At 35.1% G+C, this 18587-nt stretch overlaps 1 protein-coding gene across 1 annotated transcript in view; it reads right to left on the reverse strand.

Annotated features, from left to right (window-relative positions):
- Positions 1-3756: 3756 nt before the first annotated feature.
- Positions 3757-18587, reverse strand: part of C6H9orf85 (chromosome 6 C9orf85 homolog) — a 59761-nt gene continuing 44930 nt past the window's right edge. Inside the window, exons 3-4 of the mRNA XM_032636450.1 lie at positions 5569-5679; positions 3757-5078 (exon numbers count right to left, since the gene is read on the reverse strand). Coding sequence (XP_032492341.1) covers positions 4931-5078; positions 5569-5679 — 259 coding nt within the window. The 3' untranslated portion in view covers positions 3757-4930. The remainder of the gene's footprint in view (positions 5079-5568; positions 5680-18587) is intronic.

Below are 18587 nucleotides of genomic sequence, written 5' to 3' on the forward strand. Positions count from 1 at the left end.
ACCTGAAAAATGGAGAACACTAAGAATATTGCTGTTTATCTTTTACAATGAAAAAATATATATAAGCACCAAGTACATATAACAACTTTTTACTCTCCTAATAATTATTACCATATTAGGAGATAATCACTACAACTTACCTTCCCAATACAGCTACTAGATATATCCAGAATTGTTTGCAAACAAACACCTATATTCCTTCCATTATGCAAGTAGGTCTCACAATAACATGAAATCACTAATTAGGAAGATCACAGGTATTATGATTCATATATGGAAATCAATAATCATGGAGGAGAGTACAAAAAAAGTGACTTGAATTCAGGTATATCAGCAGTGGCTAAAAACTTAAGCTCTCTCCAGTGATGCCTGGGACAGTTCTTCAGAAAAAAAGAGAGAAAAGCTCTAAATTTTCTCAAATAAAGGAATATGAAAGTGTGGCAGTGGAAATGACTGTCAACAGAGCCCTGGAATAGTAGTATGAAAAATAGTGGAGTTATCCAGTCAGCAACTCACATATTTTTCTTAAGCATACTAATAGGCAGAATGGGGTTTGGGATCAGATGATCATGTAGGTTCAAAACCTGGACCTAAACACTTTGTGGATGTATGTCAATTTATTTAATCTCAGTTTCTCATCTGTAAATGTGGATAATAGTTATCACTATGCAGGGCCATGATATACATTCAAGGAGTTTATCATGTAAAGGGCTTAGTTTAGAGCACTGTCAGAATACAGTAAGCACTCAATATGTGTGCCTGCTGCCTTTCAGGACACCCTTTCTTGGTTCTCCTTCTACTTCTCTGGTCACTCCTTAGTCTCCTAAACTGCATACATGCAGGGCACAACTCCAGGAGTCCTAGCAGAGAACAGCTGCTGTGAAGCTGAGAGGTAGGCAGAGACTTCAGAGGTCACCCAGTGTTGCAGTTTGGGCTTACCCAGAGGGGAGATTCCTTGGTGAACACCAGTGGCATTAAGACCTCAGAAAATACATGCTTAGGAATAAAAACAATACTCAAGGAGTAAGAGCCAGGAATAAGTGTGAAACTGAAATAGACCACCCCAAGCCTAAACCCAAGTTTTGACAGGATCAAAGTGATCTGCAGTAATTTATTTTTCAGAGGAAGTCTCTATAATGTATCATCCACAATATCTAGCATACAATAAAGGTTATTAGATACGCAAAGCTGGGGGTAGTGACCAACAATCAAGAGAGAAAATAATTAGTAAAAGCAAACAAAAGTGAACAAGAACTTCAAAATAACTGTAATGAATACATTAAAAACATAGAGAAAAAATGTACAAGATAGGTAGAACAGAATATTTCAACAGAGATAAATCTATTTTAAAAAAAGAATCAAATGAACATTTTAGAACTGCAAAATTCAGTATCTGAAATTAAGAATGTGTTAGATGGGTTTAAAAGCATACTAGTAGGAATTGCCTGGCTGGTGGTCCAGTGGTTGAGACTCCGTGCTTCCACAGCAGGGGGCACAGGTTTGATCACTGGTTGGGGAACTGGGATCCCATGAGCCTCATGGCCAAAATAAACAAATAAATATAAATATATAAATAAATACACGCCCTTTTCACAGGGAATTATACTCAATATCCTGTAGTAAACTATAATGGAAAAGAATATGAAAAAGAATATATATATGTATAACTGAGTCACTTTGCTGTACAGCATAAATTAACAGTGTAAATCAACTACACTTCAATAAAATTTAAAAAATAAAAGCATACTGAACACATTACTCCTCTTTATATAGAAGACAGAATTATGAATGCAAAGAAAGGCCAATAGAAAACATACAAACAAGCAAACACAAAAAGGAAAAAACATATAGAAAAAAGAAAGCAGAGCATGAGAAAGATGTGGGACACACTCCTATGTATATAGAATGGGAGTGCTAGAAGGAGAGGAAAGAATAGGAAAAAGCATATTTGAAGAAATAATGGCTAACGACTTTCCAAATCTGTTCAAGGACATTGACCAACAGATATGAGAAACTCAGAAAACCTTAAGTAGCATAAATAAGAAATTCATACCTTAGAAATCAGTCAAATGGCTGAAAACCAAAGATAAACAAAAAACATCTTAAAAGCAGGTTTCACATCATCTGACCTTCCATTACCTTCCTGATCTTATCTCTTTCAACTCTCCAACTTAATCACTCCCTTCCTTGCTGTCCCTTGAACACACCTGGCACAGTCTTGCTTTAGAGGCCTTGTAGTGGCTGTCTCCTCTGCCTGGAACATTCTTCCCCACCATGTCTCTCTAGGCACCTTATTTAAAAAGACCACTTCCCATCCCCTTGTGCACCCTCATTCCTACCCCATCCATACCCTTAGACTCCCAATCACCCTACCATGCCTTATTTTTTTTCCCACAGAACCTTTCACCTTCTAACATTCTGCATTCCATATATAAACACATATATATGTTCTTCTGAAGAACATAGGCAAACAACCAAATTGACATCTTCATTACTAATAATTACTAATTACTTCATTTCCAGTTAATAATTACTAACTCATTACTAATATATATATACACACAAAATCACAGTAGCAATAATAATATCAGTTATTTAGTGCACTCATAGTTGGCACAGAAATATTAATTAATTTGTACCAAGTCACACAGCTAGTAACTGGCAGAGCCAGGACTTAGATCCATGCCAAGTTCCAATAAAAATAATTTTTAGATTAGAAAGGATAAGACCTAAAGATATGTAAATGAACTAAATATAACAATTAAAGTTCAGTCTGTTGAAAAAACAAAATCTCTCTTAGCACTAAAGAATGAAATGCAGATATTAGTACATGTCACTAGGTGATGCTCTTCATTAAATTTCTCTCCTAGTAAGGTAACCTGAGGAATTATAACTCACTCAGATGGGGAAGAATTTATGCTAGGTCTAATAATAATTAAGCTGGCTCATTAACCACAAAGGTTACATAGTTCAGAAAACAAATTTACAAACAAAAAGGTAAGCCACACAAATTTACGGTAGAAAAACTTTCTGTAGACTGTAAACTTAGAGGTTTCTATATCATAAACATGATATCTCTCTCCATTTATTAATTTATTTTTATTTATTTATTTTTTGCGGTACGCAGGCCTCTCACTGTTGTGGCCTCTCCCGTTGCGGAGTACAGGCTCCGGACGCGCAGGCTCAGCGGCCATGGCTCACGGGCCTAGCCGCTCCGCAGCATGTGGGATCTTCCCAGACCGGGGCACGAACCTGCGTCCCCTGCATCGGCAGGCGGACTCTCAACCACTGCGCCACCAGGGAAGCCCTGTATCTCTACTTTTTTATGCTTAAAATATTTTAAAGTAAGTTGACTATACACCCTTTAATATTTCAATATGTATCTCTCAAATAACATTATTACACCTAAGCAAAATGATTCCTTAATATCATCTATTACCCAAAAACCAATGGTCAATAAACATTAAAGGGGGCTCAAGCTCATTAGTAATTAGAGAAATACAAATTAATAAGACAAAGACGTATGTTGCACACATATCTGACAAATTTAAAAGGATGATACCAAGTGTTGGAAAGGATGCAGAGCACAGGAACTCTAATACATTGCTATGGGGAAGGGAGATAACAATCCTTCTGGAAAGACAGCATTACATAGTACATAGTAATAGTGAAGATGCATATATACCTGATGCCCTCTACCACTGCTAGACACACCTAACAGAAACTGTAGCAAGAAACAAGACAAGTACACCAGGAAACATTTCAAACTTCTTCTATTACATACCTAACAGAAAATGTACCAAGAAATAAGACACTTATACCAAGAAACACTTAGTATTGTTTGTTATAGGAAAATTCTGAAATAACTCAAATGTCCCTCAGTATTAGAGAGGAAAAATGTAAAATAAAAATGTAATCTTAACAAATTAGAGCTCTTGCAACAACACGGATCAATTTCACAAGTTTCATAATAATGAAATAAGAAGAGATACAAATTAACATGCATAGTATAAGTCTGTTCATATAAAGTTTGAAACCAATGCCTGCCACTTATTTTCAAATGGTTCAGCAAATAAAAAATATATCCATATATCTATTCAAATATAAAGAAAATGTGGCAAAATGTTAACAATTGTGAATCTAAGTGAAGAGCATACAAAGGTTCATTGTACTACACTGCTACTTTTCTTTAGGTTTGAGATTTTTCAAAACAAAAAGATAGAAAAAATGTTCAAAAATCAGACAAAGCTAACTTATATTGTTTAGGAGTATTTTATTCACGTGGGTGATAAATGTATGATTTTTCTTTATGTGTTAAACTATACATATAGATTTTATGCATTTTTTTCTGTATGTAAATTTCATAAGCGAAAAAAGTTAAAAATGTGATAAGATACATAAAAACATTTTCAAAGAAAAACTGCTATATACTTGTTAAACATTATTATTAAAAAACAAACTTTTTGCTTTACAACAAGCAAGCGTAAGCAAGAGGGCTTTCGTTATGTGGGACATTAACCTGAGATCAATCTATCAAAAGGTACCTCCTGAGAACCAATTTTTGAGGCTAGCAACATAATAATGTCATCTGACTTTTCCATGAGATAGTTTCTATATAAGCATCAATTCTGAATCTTGCTTAATTTGATAATAGATAGTATATTCTTCTAAATAATTCCCATGAACTGCAATACGATACTCCAATACTCATTTTGGCAGATATACTAGCATATGCTACTTAAAAATGTATTATAAGAAAACTCTGGATGAAAGCTTTATCACTATTCAAATATCACACACAATTCATATTGTCCATGTATTTTCTCTATGTTTTTCCAATGTCCTTACTAGTATTCCACAGTATTTTTTTTTAAACCCTCAAAGTTGTTCAGAATTTCATGCTTCCAAACTGTCTTTTAATATAGTTATATCAACCCATCTGATTGTCTTCTTCTGTGTCATCTAAATCAATATCAAAATCTAAATCATCACTTTCTTCATTTCTTCTGCAGCTTCTTCTGTGGCTGGAACATTGATTATTTTCAACATTTTCTGTCTTTTCTGGTTCTATATTAAACCTAAAGATGGAAGAAAAAAACTTTATTTCTCAGGATTTCATTGTTTAACTGTGTAGACTGAAAAGACTTTTACACTACATTTCTTGATTAATAGGAGTCTAATGAAATAAAGAGGAAAAGATCCTTGAAGATTAACTTAACTCAAGAGCCAACCAATTATAATACAGTTGTCAATAAAGTATGATCAAAGAAATTAACACATGATGTCCATTAAAGAAAAGAAGTTATATAATAAGTAATTCTTTTGTAATGTGTAATAAGTGTGAACCTCATAAATATTTTAACTTTCTAAAAGTGATGTTTCACTTTTATTATAATGATAGAAATATTTAACAATTAATTAAGATGTTCTTCCTGTTGGGTGGAACAACGTCTACATTAGTGTGACATTCTGCATCTTAAGACTCTCAGAGCAACTGAATGTTTCCTTAAAAGAAAATTCACATATTAATTAAAAGAGTAAATCCCAAACATAAAAAGAAATACTCACGGAATAACATCTTCTCTCTTTCCACATTTGGCACAAACTTCAAGATCACAGGCACATGGTCTACACATTATGTGATAAGAATCCTTCACTGTCTTTTGTGAACATTTAACACTGAAAGTAGAAAAGAAAAGAAAATCTTAATTTTTTACTCATTATCTAAGGTTTATTTAATGAAATAAGGGGGTGTGTGGCTAAGTGTATAGCTGATAAGCCTCAACCTCAGATATTACTCTCATATGTTATTTAGATTAATTACATAGCATTTCTAGAGAACAGTGTACAGCTCAGAATAATAGTAGATTCTTAAAGCTTTTAAGGAATGTCATCTGTAAATATTAACAGTTTTACTTCTTCTTTTTCAGTTTGGATTCCTTTTATTTCTTTTCCTTATCTGATTGCTCTGGCTAGGACTTCCAACACTATGTTGAATAAAAGTGGCAACAGTGGGCATCCTTGTATTGATCCTGATCTTAGAGGGAAAGCTTTCAGTTTTCACCACTGAGTATAATGTTAGCTGTGGATTTATCATATATGGCCTTTATTATGTTGAGAAACTTTCCCTCTATACCCACTTTGTTGAGAGTTTTTATCATATCATTGTGTGAAATGCTTTTTCTGCATCTATTGAGATGGTCATATGATTTTTATCCTTCATTTTATTAATGTGTTGTATCATATTGATTGATTTGAGGAAATTGAACCATTCTTGCATGCCTGGAATAAACCCCACTTGATCATGGTGAATGGTCCTTTTGATGTATTGTTGAATTCAGTTTACCAATATTTTGTTGAGGACTTTTGCATCTATGTTCATCAGGGATAATGGCCTGTAATTTTCTTTTCTTGTGGTATCCCTGTCTGGTTTGGTAGCAGAGTAATGCTGGCCTCATAAAATGAGTTTGGAAGCATTCCCTCCTCTTGAAGAGTCTGAGAAGGATTGGTATTCGTTTTTTTTTTTTTTTTTGGAAGAGTTTGAGAAGGATTGGTATTAGTTCTTCTTTGAATGCTGTCTGGTCCTGGACTTTTGTTTGTTGGGAGATTTTTGATTTCTAATTCAATCTCCTTACTAGTAAGTGAACTTTCAGATTTTTACTTCTTCATGATTCAATCTTTGTAGGGTGTATGTTTCTAGGAATTTACCCATTTCTTATAGGTTGTCAAACGTGTTGGCATACAATTGTCCATCAAAGTCTCTTAAAATCCTTTGTATTTCTGTGGTATCTGTTGCAAGTCTCCTTTTTCATTTCTGATTTGATTTATTTGAGTTCTCTTTTTTCTTGGTGATTCTAGCTAAAGGTCTGACAATTTTGTTTATCTTTACAAATAACCAGTTCTGAGATTCATTGATCTTGCCTGTTGTCTTTTCAGTTCCTATTTCAATTATTTCCAATCTGAACTCTGTTATTTCCTTCCTTCTTCTAACTTTGGACTTTATCTATTTTTCTAGTTCCTTTAGGAACAAAGTTAGGTTGTTTAACATATATATGGAATTTAAGAAAAAAAAATGTCATGAAGAACCTAGGGGTAAGACAGGAATAAAGACACAGACCTACTAGAGAATGGACTTGAGGATATGGGGAGGGGGAAGGGTAAGCTGGGACAAAGCAAGAGAGAGGCATGGACATATATACACTACCAAATGTAAGGTAGATAGCTAGTGGGAAGCAGCTGCATAGCACAGGGAGATCAGCTCGGTGCTTTGTGACCGCCTGGAGGGGTGGGATAGGGAGGGTAGGAGGGAAGGAGACGACGCAACAGGGAAGAGATATGGGAACATATGTATATGTATAACTGATTCACTTTGTTACAAAGCAGAAACTAACACACCATTGTAAAGCAATTATACTCCAATAAAGATGTAAAAATAAATAAATAAAGTTAGGTTGTTTAAGATTTTTTTTGTTTCTTGACGTAAGAATTTACTGCTAGGAACTTCCCTCTCAGAACTGTTTTGTGGGTTAACATAAAATATATCCTGGAGAATGCTCCGTGGACACTTGAGAAGTGTGCGTATTTTGTTGCTTTTGGTTGGAATATTCCACATGTACCCATATAATATTGTTTAAAAGGCCATACTACCAAAAGCAATCTACAGATTCAATTCAGTCCTTATCAAAATTTCAGTGGCATTTTTCACAGAAATAAAACAATCCTAAATTTGTATGGAACCACAAAAGGCCCCAAATAGCAAAGCAGTCCTGAGAAAGAAGAAAAAAGGTAGCGGCAGCACACTTCCTGATTTCAAACTATGTTACAAAGCCACAGTAATCAAAACAGTGGTACTGGCATAAAAATAGACACATAGATTGATGGAACAGAATAGAGAGCCCAGAAATAAACCCATTCATATATGGTCAATTAATTTATAAAAAGGAGCCAAGAATATACAATAAGGAAAGAACAGTCTCTTCTATAAATGGTATTGGAAAAACTGGACAGCCACATGCAAAAGAATGGAACTAGACCACTATCTTACACCATACAAAAAAATTAACTCAAAATGGGTTACAGACTTGAATGTAAGACCTAAAGCCATAAAACTCCTAGAAGAAAACTGGCAGTAAGCTCTTGACATCAGTCTTGGCAATTTTCTGGAAATCATTTTGGAAATAAAGTCAAAAAAAAAATAAACAAGTGGGACTATAACATACTAAAAAGCTTCTTCACAGCAAAGGAAAAGGCCAACAAAATGAAAAGGCAACCTACAGAATGAGAGAAAATATTTGCAAATCATGTATCTGTTAAGGGGTTAATAACTCAAATATACAAAGAACTCATATACCCCAAAGGCAAAAAAAAAAAAAAAAAAAAATCTGATTAAAAAATGGGCAGGGCTTCCCTGGTGGTGCAGTGGTTGAGAGTCCGCCTGCCAATGCAGGGGACATGGGTTCATGCCCCAGTCCAAGAAGATCCCATGTGACGTGGGGCGGCTGGACCCATGAACCATGGCCGCTGAGCCTGCGTGTCTGGAGCCTGTGCTCCGCAACGGAAGAGGCCACAACAGTGAGTGGCCCGCGTACCGCAAAAAAAAACAAATGCAAACACTAATCAGAAGAAAGCTACATTATTATTGAAATAGACTTCAAAGCAAAGAAAACTGTCAGGTTTAAAGAAAGGATGTTACATGACAATGAAGGAATCAATTTTCCAAAAGCATGAAATAATCCTAAATATTTATGCACCAAAAAAGTGTGTTGAAATAAATGATGCAAAAGCATTGAACTAAAAAGAGAAATAGACAAATCCACAATTACAACTGGGGACTTCAACACTTCTCTCTCTGTAAGTGAAGAAACAAGCAGACAAAAATCAGTAAAGAGATAGAACAGCTGATTGATAGAAGCCTATCAATCAAACTGACATTTACAGAACACTCCACCCAACAAGAGCAATATATTCTCTTCAAGCACACATGGAACAGAATCTAATATAAACCATATTCTGAGCTATAAAACCAACCTTAACAAATTAAAAACAAAAGCCTAAAATTTATATAAAGTATGTTCTCTTACCACAATGAAATTAACCAGAAATCAGTAACAGAAAAACATCTGGAAAATGTCTAAATATTCAAAAATTAAGCAAAACAATTCTAAATAACCTACAGGTTAAAGAGGAAGTCACATAGGCCATTAGAATACTTTGATTGAATGATAATGAAAACACAGCACCAAAATTTATGGAATGGAGCTAAAGGTGTTCTTGGGAAATTTATATAATTAAATGCTTATATTAAGCAAAAAGAACTATCTGAACGTCCATCTTAAGAAACAAGAAAAAGAAGAGTAAAAAAAAAAAAAAAAAAAAAAAGAAGAGTAAATTAAACTCAAAGTAAACAAAAGGAAGGAAGCAATATGAACAGAAATTGATGAAACTGAAAAACAGAAAAAGAGAAAACCAATAAAATCCAAAGCAGGCTCTTTGCAAAGATTAATATAATTCATAAACATATAGCCAGACTGATCAAGATAAAAAAAGAGAGACCACAAATAATCAATTTCAGGAAAGAAAGAGGGAACAATACTAGAGATGCAACAGATATTAAAGAATAATAAGAAAAATATACTAAAAAATCTATGCCTATAAATCCAACCACTTCATTGAAATGGACAAATTTCTGGAAAGACACAGTATAAAAACTTGCTTAAGATAAAGTAGATAATCTAAAAACTCCTCTACCCATTAAAGAAAAATTTAGTTATGGTTAAAAACTCTCCCAATAAAAAAAACTCCAGGCCAAAATGGCTTTAGAATTGGTGAACTCTACCAAAATACTATTTTTACACAAATCTTTCCAGAAAATAAAATAGAAAGAAACAGTTCCCAACTCATTTGATGAGGCCCTAACATCAAGATAAAAAAAAGACAAAATTACAAACGAGTATTGGTAATGAACACATGCAAGAAAATGTAACAAAATGTTAGCAAATCAAATCTAGCAATATGTAAAAAGGTTACACATCATGATCAAGTGGGGTTTATCTAGGGACATGAAAGGCTGATTCAATATTATAAACATAACTCATCAAATCAATTGTTCTAAGGAAGAAAAACCATATGATCATCTAGATGCAGAAATAGTTATTTGACAAAATTTAACATCTATTCATGAAATAAGCTCTCAGCAAACTATGAATTGAAACTTCCCCAACCCAGTAAAATGCATCTAAAAAGAAGCTACAGCTAATATCATACTTAATGATAAAAGACTGTGTATGTTCCCCATAAGATCAGGAACAGGGTAAGAATATCTGCCCTCATCACTCCTTTTCAAAAACATACTGGAGGCCCTAGGCAGTACAATAAAGCCAAAATAGAAATAAAAGTCATACAGACTGGAAAGCAAGAAATAAAACTGTCTTCATTTTTTATCTTTTTAATTTTTTCCCCCACCGCACAGCTTGCGGGATCTTAGTTCTATGACCATGGTAATGAAAGCACCAAGTCCTAACCACTGGACCGCCAGGGAATTCCCATGTCTTCATGTAAAAAAAAATTCATTGTCAGGCTTCCCTGGTGGCGCAGTGGTTGAGAGTCCACCTGCTGATGCAGGGGACACGGGTTCATGCCCTGGTCCGGGAAGATCCCACATGCCGCGGAGCGGCTGGGCCCGTGAGCCATGCCCGCTGAGCCTGCGCGTCCGGAGCCTGTGCTCTGCAATGGGAGAGGCCACAACAGTGAGAGGCCCGCGTACTGCAAAAAAAAAAAAAAAAAATCATTGTCTATGTAGAAAATATCACAGAATATACAAAAAAAGTGTTAGAAATAAAATTGGGGCTCGGCTGCATGTTCGTGCGCTGTGCACCCTCCAGCCACTACACACTGATCTTCTCCATGGCAACGCCATGGACCTGGGCCAGATGTGCAGCTTCTACATCGGCCTCGGCTCACGCATCAACTGCAACATCTTCTACGACTACTCGGGCCATGGCATCAGCTTGGGCAAGCCCTCTGAGAAGAGCCTCTACAATGACATCAATGCCGTGTGGCAGGCACGTGTGCATCAGAAGTGAGAAGAACTACAATCCTGCAGCCTGTGGAACAAAAACCACATCCACAGAAAGACAGACAAGATGAAAAGGCAGAGGGCTATGTACCAGATGAAGGAACAAGATAAAACCCCAGAAAAACAACTAAATGCAGTGGAGACAGGCAACCTTCCAGAAAAGGAATTCAGAATAATGATAGTGAAGATGATCCAGGACCTAGGAAAAAGAATGGAGGCAAAGATCGAGAAGATGTAAGAAATGTTTAACAACACCTAGAAGGATTAAAGAACAAATGGAGATGAACAATACAATAACTGAAATGAAAAATACACTAGAAGGAATCAACAGCAGAATAACTGAGGCAGAAGAACGGATAAGTGACCTGGAAGACAGAATGGTGGAATTCACTGCTGTGGAACAGAATAAAGAAAAAAGAATGAAAAGAAATGAAGACAGCCTAAGAGACCTCTGGGACAACATTAAATGCAACAACATTCGCATTATAGCGGTCCCAGAAGAAGAAAGAGAAAGGACCCGAGAAAATATTTGAAGAGATTATACACGAAAACTTCCCTAACATGGGAGAGGAAATAGCCACCCAAGTCCAGGAAGCACAGAGAGTCCCAGGCAGGATAAACCCAAGGAGAAACACGCCGAGACACATAGTAATCAAATTGGCAAAAAGTAAAGACAAAGAAAAATTATTGAAAGCAGCAACGGAAAAATGACAAATAACATACAAGGGAACTACCATAAGGTTAATAGCTGATTTCTCAGCAGAAATTCTATAAGCCAGAAGGGAGTGGCATGACATATTTAAAGTGATGAAAGGGAAGAAACTAAAACCAAGATTACTCTACCCAGCAAGGGTCTCATTCAGACTCAATGGAGAAATCAAAAGCTTTACAGACTAGCAAAAGCTAAAAGAATTCAGCACCACCAAACCAGCTCTACAACAAATGCTAAAGGAGCTTCTCTAAGTGGGAAACTCAAGAGAAGAAAAGGACCTACAAAAACAAACCTAAATCAATTAAGAAAACGGTAATAAGAACATACATATCAATAATTACCTTAAATGTGAATGGATTAAACATTCCAACCAAAAGACACAGGCTCGCTGAATGGATACAAAAACTAGACCCATATATATGCTGTCTACAAGAGACCCACTTCAGACCTAGGGACACATACAGATGAAAGCGAGGGGATGGAAAAAGATATTCATGCAAATGGAAATCAAAAGAAAGCTGGAGTAGCAATACTCATATCAGATAAAATAGACTTTAAAATAAAGAATGTTATAAGAGACAAGGAAGGACACTACATAATGATCAAGGGATCAATTCAAGAAGTAACAGAACAAGTATAAATATGCATGCACCCAACATAGGAGCTCCTCAATACATAAGGCAACTGCTAACTGCTATAAAAGAGGAAATTGACAGTGACACAATAATAGTGGGGGACTTTAACACCTCACTTACACCAATGGACAGATCATCCAAACAGAAAATTAATAAGGAAACACAAGCTTTAAATGACAAAGTAGACAAGATACATTTAATTGATATTTATAGGACATTCCATACAAAAACAGCAGATTACTCTTTCTTCTCAAGTGTGCACGGAACATTCTCCAGGATAGATCACATCTTGGGTCACAAATCAAGTCTCTGTAAATTTAAGAAAATTGAAATCATATCAAGCATCTTTTCTGACCACAATGCTATGAGATTAGAAATCAATTAGAGGGGAAAAAACGTAAAAAGCACAAACACATGGAGGCTAAACAATACCTTACTCAATAACCAAGAGATCACTGAAGAAATCAAAGAAGGCATCAAAAAATACTTAGAGACAAATGACAATGAAAACACAACAATCCAAAACCTATGGGATGCAGCAAAAGCAGTTCTAAGAGGGAAGTTTATCGCAATACAATCCTTCCTCAAGAAACAACAAACATCTCAAATAAACAATCTAACCTTATACCTAAAGGAACTAGAGAAAGAAGAACACACAAAACCCAAAGTTAGTAGAGGAAAAAAATCATACAGATACATGAAACAGAAACAAAGAAAACAATAGCAAAGATCAATAAAACTAAAAGGTGGTTCTTTGAGAAGATAAACAAAATTGATAAACCACTTGCCACACTCATCAAGAAAAAGAGGGAGAGGACTCAAATCAATAAAATTAGAAATGAAAAAGGAGAAGCTACAACAGACACTGCAGAAATACAAAGCACCCTAAGAGACTACTAAAAGCAACTCTATGCCAATAAAATGGACAACCTGGAAGAAATGGACAAATTCTTAGAAAGGTATAACCTTCCAAGACTGAACCAGGAAGAAACAGAAAATACGAACATACCAATCAGAAATAATGAAATTGAAACTGTGATTAAAAATCTTCCAACAAACAAAAGCCTAGGACCAGATGGCTTCACAGGTGAATTCTATCAAACATTTAAAGAATAGATAACACCCATTCTTCTCAAACTCAAGAAATTGCAGAGGAAGGAACACTCCCAAACTCATTCTATGAGGCCACCATCACCCTGATACCAAAAACAGACAAAGATACTACAAGAAAAGAAAATGACAGACCAATATCACTGATGAACATAGATGCAAAAATCCTCAACAAAATACTAGCAAAGAGAAGCTAATAACACATTAAAAGGATCATGCACCATGATCAACTGGGATTTATCCCAGGGATGCAAGGTTTCTTCAATATACACAAATCAATCAATGTGATACACCATATTAACAAATTGCAGAAGAGAAACCATAGGATCATCTGAATAGATGCAGAAAAAGCTTTCGACAAAATTCAACACCAATTTATGATAACAACCCTCCAGAAAGTAGGCATAGAGGGAACTTACTTCAACATAATACAGGCCATATATGACAAACCCACAGCCAACATCGTTCTCAACAGTGAAAAACTGAAACCTTTTCCTCTAAGATCAGGAACAAGACAAGGTTGTCCACTGTCACCACTGGTATTCAACATAGTTTTGGAACTTTTAGCCACAGGAATCAAAGAAGAAAAAGAAATAAAAGGAATCCAAACTGGAAAAGAAGTCAATCTGTCACTGTTTGCATGTGACATGATACTATACATAGAGAATCCTAAAGATGCTACCAGAAAACTACTAGACCTAATCAATGAATTTGGTAAAGTAGCAAGATACAAAATTAATGCACAGAAATCTCTTGTATTCCTATACACTACTGATGAAAAATCTGAAAGCAAAATTAAGGAAACACTATTTACCACTGCAACAAAAAGAATAAAATACCTAGGAATAAGTCTTCCTAAGGAGACAAAAGACCTGTATGCAGAAAACTATAAGACACTGGTGAAAGAAATTAAAGATGATACACATAGATGGAGAGATATACCATGTTGTTGGATTGCAAGAATCAATATTGCGAAAATGACTATACTACCCAAAGCAATCTACAGATTCAATGCAATTCCTATCAAATTACCAATGGCGTTTTTCATGGAACTAGAACAAAAAATCTTAAAATTTGTAATGGAGACACAAAAGACCCCAAATAGCCAAAGCGGTCTTGAGGGAAAAAAACGGAGCTAGAGGAATTAGAGTCCCTGACTTCAGACTATACTAGAAAGCTACAGTAATCAAGACAATATGGTACTGGCACAAAAACGGAAATAGATCAATGGAACAAGATAGAAAGCCCAGCGATAAACCCACGCACCTATGGTCAACTAATCTATGACAAAGGAGGCAAGGATATACAACGGAGAAAAGACAGTCTCTTCAATAAGTGGTGTTGGGAAAACTGGACAGCTATATGTAAAAGAATGAAATTAGAACACTCCCTAACACCATACACAAAAATAGACTCAAAATGAATTAGAAACCTAAACGTAAGACCAGACACTATAAAATTCTTAGAGAAAAACATAGAAAGAACACTCTTTGACATAAATCACAGTTAAGATCTTTTTTCATCCACCTCCTAGAGTAATGGAAATAAAAAACAAAAAATAAACAAATGGGGTCTAATGAAACTTAAAAGTTTTTGCACAGCAAAGGAAACTACAAACAAGACGAAAAGACAACCCTCAGAATGGGAGAGAATATTTGCAAATGAATCAACGGACAAAGGATTAATCTCCAAAATAAATAAACAGTTCATACAACTCAATATTAAAAAAGCAAACAACCCAATCCAAAAATGGGCAGAAGACCTTAATAGACATTTCTCCAAAGAAGACATACAGATGGCCAAGAAGCACATGAAAAGTTGCTCAACATCACTAATTATTAGAGAAATACAAATCAAAACTACAACGAGGTATCACCTCACACCAGTCAGAATGGGCATCATCAGAAAATCTAGAAACAACAAATGCTGGAGAGGGTGTGGGGAAAAGGGAACCCTCTTGCACTGTTGGTGGGAATGTAAATTAATACAGCCACTATGGAGAACAGTATGGAGGTTCCTTAAAAAACTAAAAATAGAATTACCATATGACCCAGCAATCCCACTACTGGGCATATACCCAGAGAAAACCATAATTTAAAAAGACACATGCACCCCAATGTTCATCGCAGCACTATTTACAATAGCCAGGACATGGAAGCAACCTAAATGCCCATCGACAGACAAATGGATAAAGAAGATGTGGTACGTATATACAATGGAATATTACTCAGCCATAAGAAGGAACGAAATTGGGTCATTTGTAGAGATGGATGGATCTAGAGACTGTCATACAGAGTGACGTAAGTCAGAAAGAGAAAAACAAATATCATATATTAACGCATATATGTGGAACCTAGAAACATGCTACAGATGAACTGGTTTGCAGGGCAGAAATTGAGACACAGATGTAGAGAACAAACGTATGGACACCAAGGGGGGAAAGTGGTGGTGGGGGTGGTGGTGGGATGAATTGGGAGATTAGGATTGACATATATATACACTAATATGTATAAAACGGATAACTAATAAGAACCTGCTGTATAAAAAAATAAATTTTAAAAAATAAAAATAAAATTGACAAGCTGATTCTAAAAGTTATAAAAAAAAAAGCAAAGTAAATGTATTAGCCAAAACTATTTTCAAAGAAAAACAAGGTTGGAAGACTTTCTTAAGACTGGATTTCAAGACTTATCTTAAAGCTATAGTAATCAAGGAAGGCAGTATGGTATTGGTGAAAGATAGGTACATACATCAACGGGACAGAATAGACTCTTACACATAAATCAACTGATTTTCAACACAGTACACAAAGGGAATTCAATGGAGAAAGTACAGAGTTTTCAACAAATAACCATGGAACAGTTGGATATCCATAAAATTAACAGGAAATGGATCATAAACCCAATATAAAACCAAGAATTACATAACTTCTAGAGGAAAACAAAGGAAAAAATATTTGTAACCCTAGGCAAAGATTTCTTAACTACAACAAAACCATCATCAATAAATCCTGATAAATTAAACAGATCTTCACCATACATTCACACAAAACTCTGTACATGAAATGTTTAGGGCAGCATAGTTCACAGTCACCAAAAACTAGCAAACCTAAATGTCTATCAACCGGTGAAGGATGAACAGTCGGTGATACATCCTGATTGAATACTACTCAGCAATAAAACCGACCTAACCACTGATCCACACAACAGTGCAGATGAATCTCAAATCCACTATGTTAAGTTAAAGAAGTCAGCCTCAAAAGACCATATACTGCGTGACTCCATAAATATGACATTCTGCAATAAGGTAAAAGTATGGGGAAAGAAAACAGATCAGTGTTTGCCAGGGACTGGGAGTGAGGTAGGAGGAACTACAAAGTGGCATAAAGGAATGTTTGTGGGTAATAGAACTGTCCTATATCTTAATTGTGGTGTTTGTCTCACAACTGTATTCATTTGTCAAAACTTATAAAACTGTTGTTAAAAACAAAACAACTGCCCCCAAAATAGAGTCACTTAAGCTAAGCCCCAAATCACCAAATTGAGACAATTTCAGTTTTGGCTTTCCCAGAAATGGAATTTTAAACCAATCAGGACTCATCTAATCAGCACAAGCTAATAAGTACTCTGCCTGATCGGCCCTTGCCACCCCCTAAAGGAAAGTGACCTTGCGGTAACCAATCTGCTTTTTTGTCTAGTGTGACTTTCTTGTTCCCACACCCTTCTGCCTACAAAAATCTTTCATTTTCTACAGTTCCTCAGACCTCCTTTCCATCTGCTAAATTGGATAAAGTCAATAAGATCTCTAAAATTCACTCAGTTGAATTTTGTTTTTTTTAACACTGTACACTACAAAGGGTACATTTTACTGCATGTAAGAGACCTGACTAGGAAAAATGAATCAGAATTTTTAAAAAAAACTTCACAATCGAAGTGAAAATAATTATGAAAAATTTTTTAAAATAATTTGGTATGTTTTGTGTTTTGACTTTCCAAAAAGCTTTACTTAATTACTTTACAATAAAAATTAGATTAAAATTTTATGCCATTAGAATACACACAAAATTCTAATAATACAAATGGACTAGGAAAAATTTCAGTGTTTTTTGGCTTCAATTTCTTTTTTTTAAATAATTTTAAAGGAAGTCTATTTTGGTTAGATTCCTGAGGCTTCAAAGAAATTCATTTCTATTAATATGTTGTTTTATAACAGGGACTCCTGGAGTAAACTAATCCTTAAGTATTCAAATTGCTAATTCGGGGATAAAACTGTATTTGTAGAACTCTTAATGTTAAAATTTACATGTAAAATAGGCTCAAAAATGGGATATCCTGTTTTGGAATGCAGAGTTAAAAGATACCAGATTCTACATTTTCTAGCACATCTAATCCTCAAAACAGTGACTTTTATCACTGGCTCAAACACCAGCATAGCTTATTAAAATGCAGATCTCTGGCCTCCACCCATTATTTACATAATCAGAATCTTGGGGATGGGTTCCAAGAATCTGTCTGTTAATAAACTCTTCAAGAAATTCTTAAGCACATTACCACTTGAGAAGTCTTGAGCAGATCAAAGTACTACTACCTAGATACGGGGGTCTTCCAATATCCTTCAATGTGGTTGAGAAGAGAAGGAATTTTTTTGCTGAAAGCAATTATGCTCTTTCCAAATTTAAATCCACTCAGAAAAACAGGTTGTATTAGGCTAGGAGCTCTGAGTATAAATATACCTATCTTATAAGGAGATACACACACATACACATTTTTCAAATGACACGTTTGCTTTTTATAAATGTGAAATGTTTGTGAAAAGTTAAATTATATACATTTTTAGACGTTTACATCCTTCCAGTTTCTCTGTTACAGAAGTGAGATCTTTGTGCGCCTTCAATTTCAAATCTCTTAACCTAGGCTTTATGTCTTCATGGGGAGTACAGTGAGAGAAGACCTAAAAGTAATTGAGTTTCAGCCTCTTTTTTTCACCTAAATACATCACATTCGTCTAGCCAAAGAATCTTGATCTTAAGCATGAAATGGTTTAGACATTATTTTAA

Source organism: Phocoena sinus, chromosome 6, assembly GCF_008692025.1.
Source record: "Phocoena sinus isolate mPhoSin1 chromosome 6, mPhoSin1.pri, whole genome shotgun sequence".
Taxonomy (NCBI): Eukaryota; Metazoa; Chordata; class Mammalia; order Artiodactyla; family Phocoenidae; genus Phocoena; species Phocoena sinus.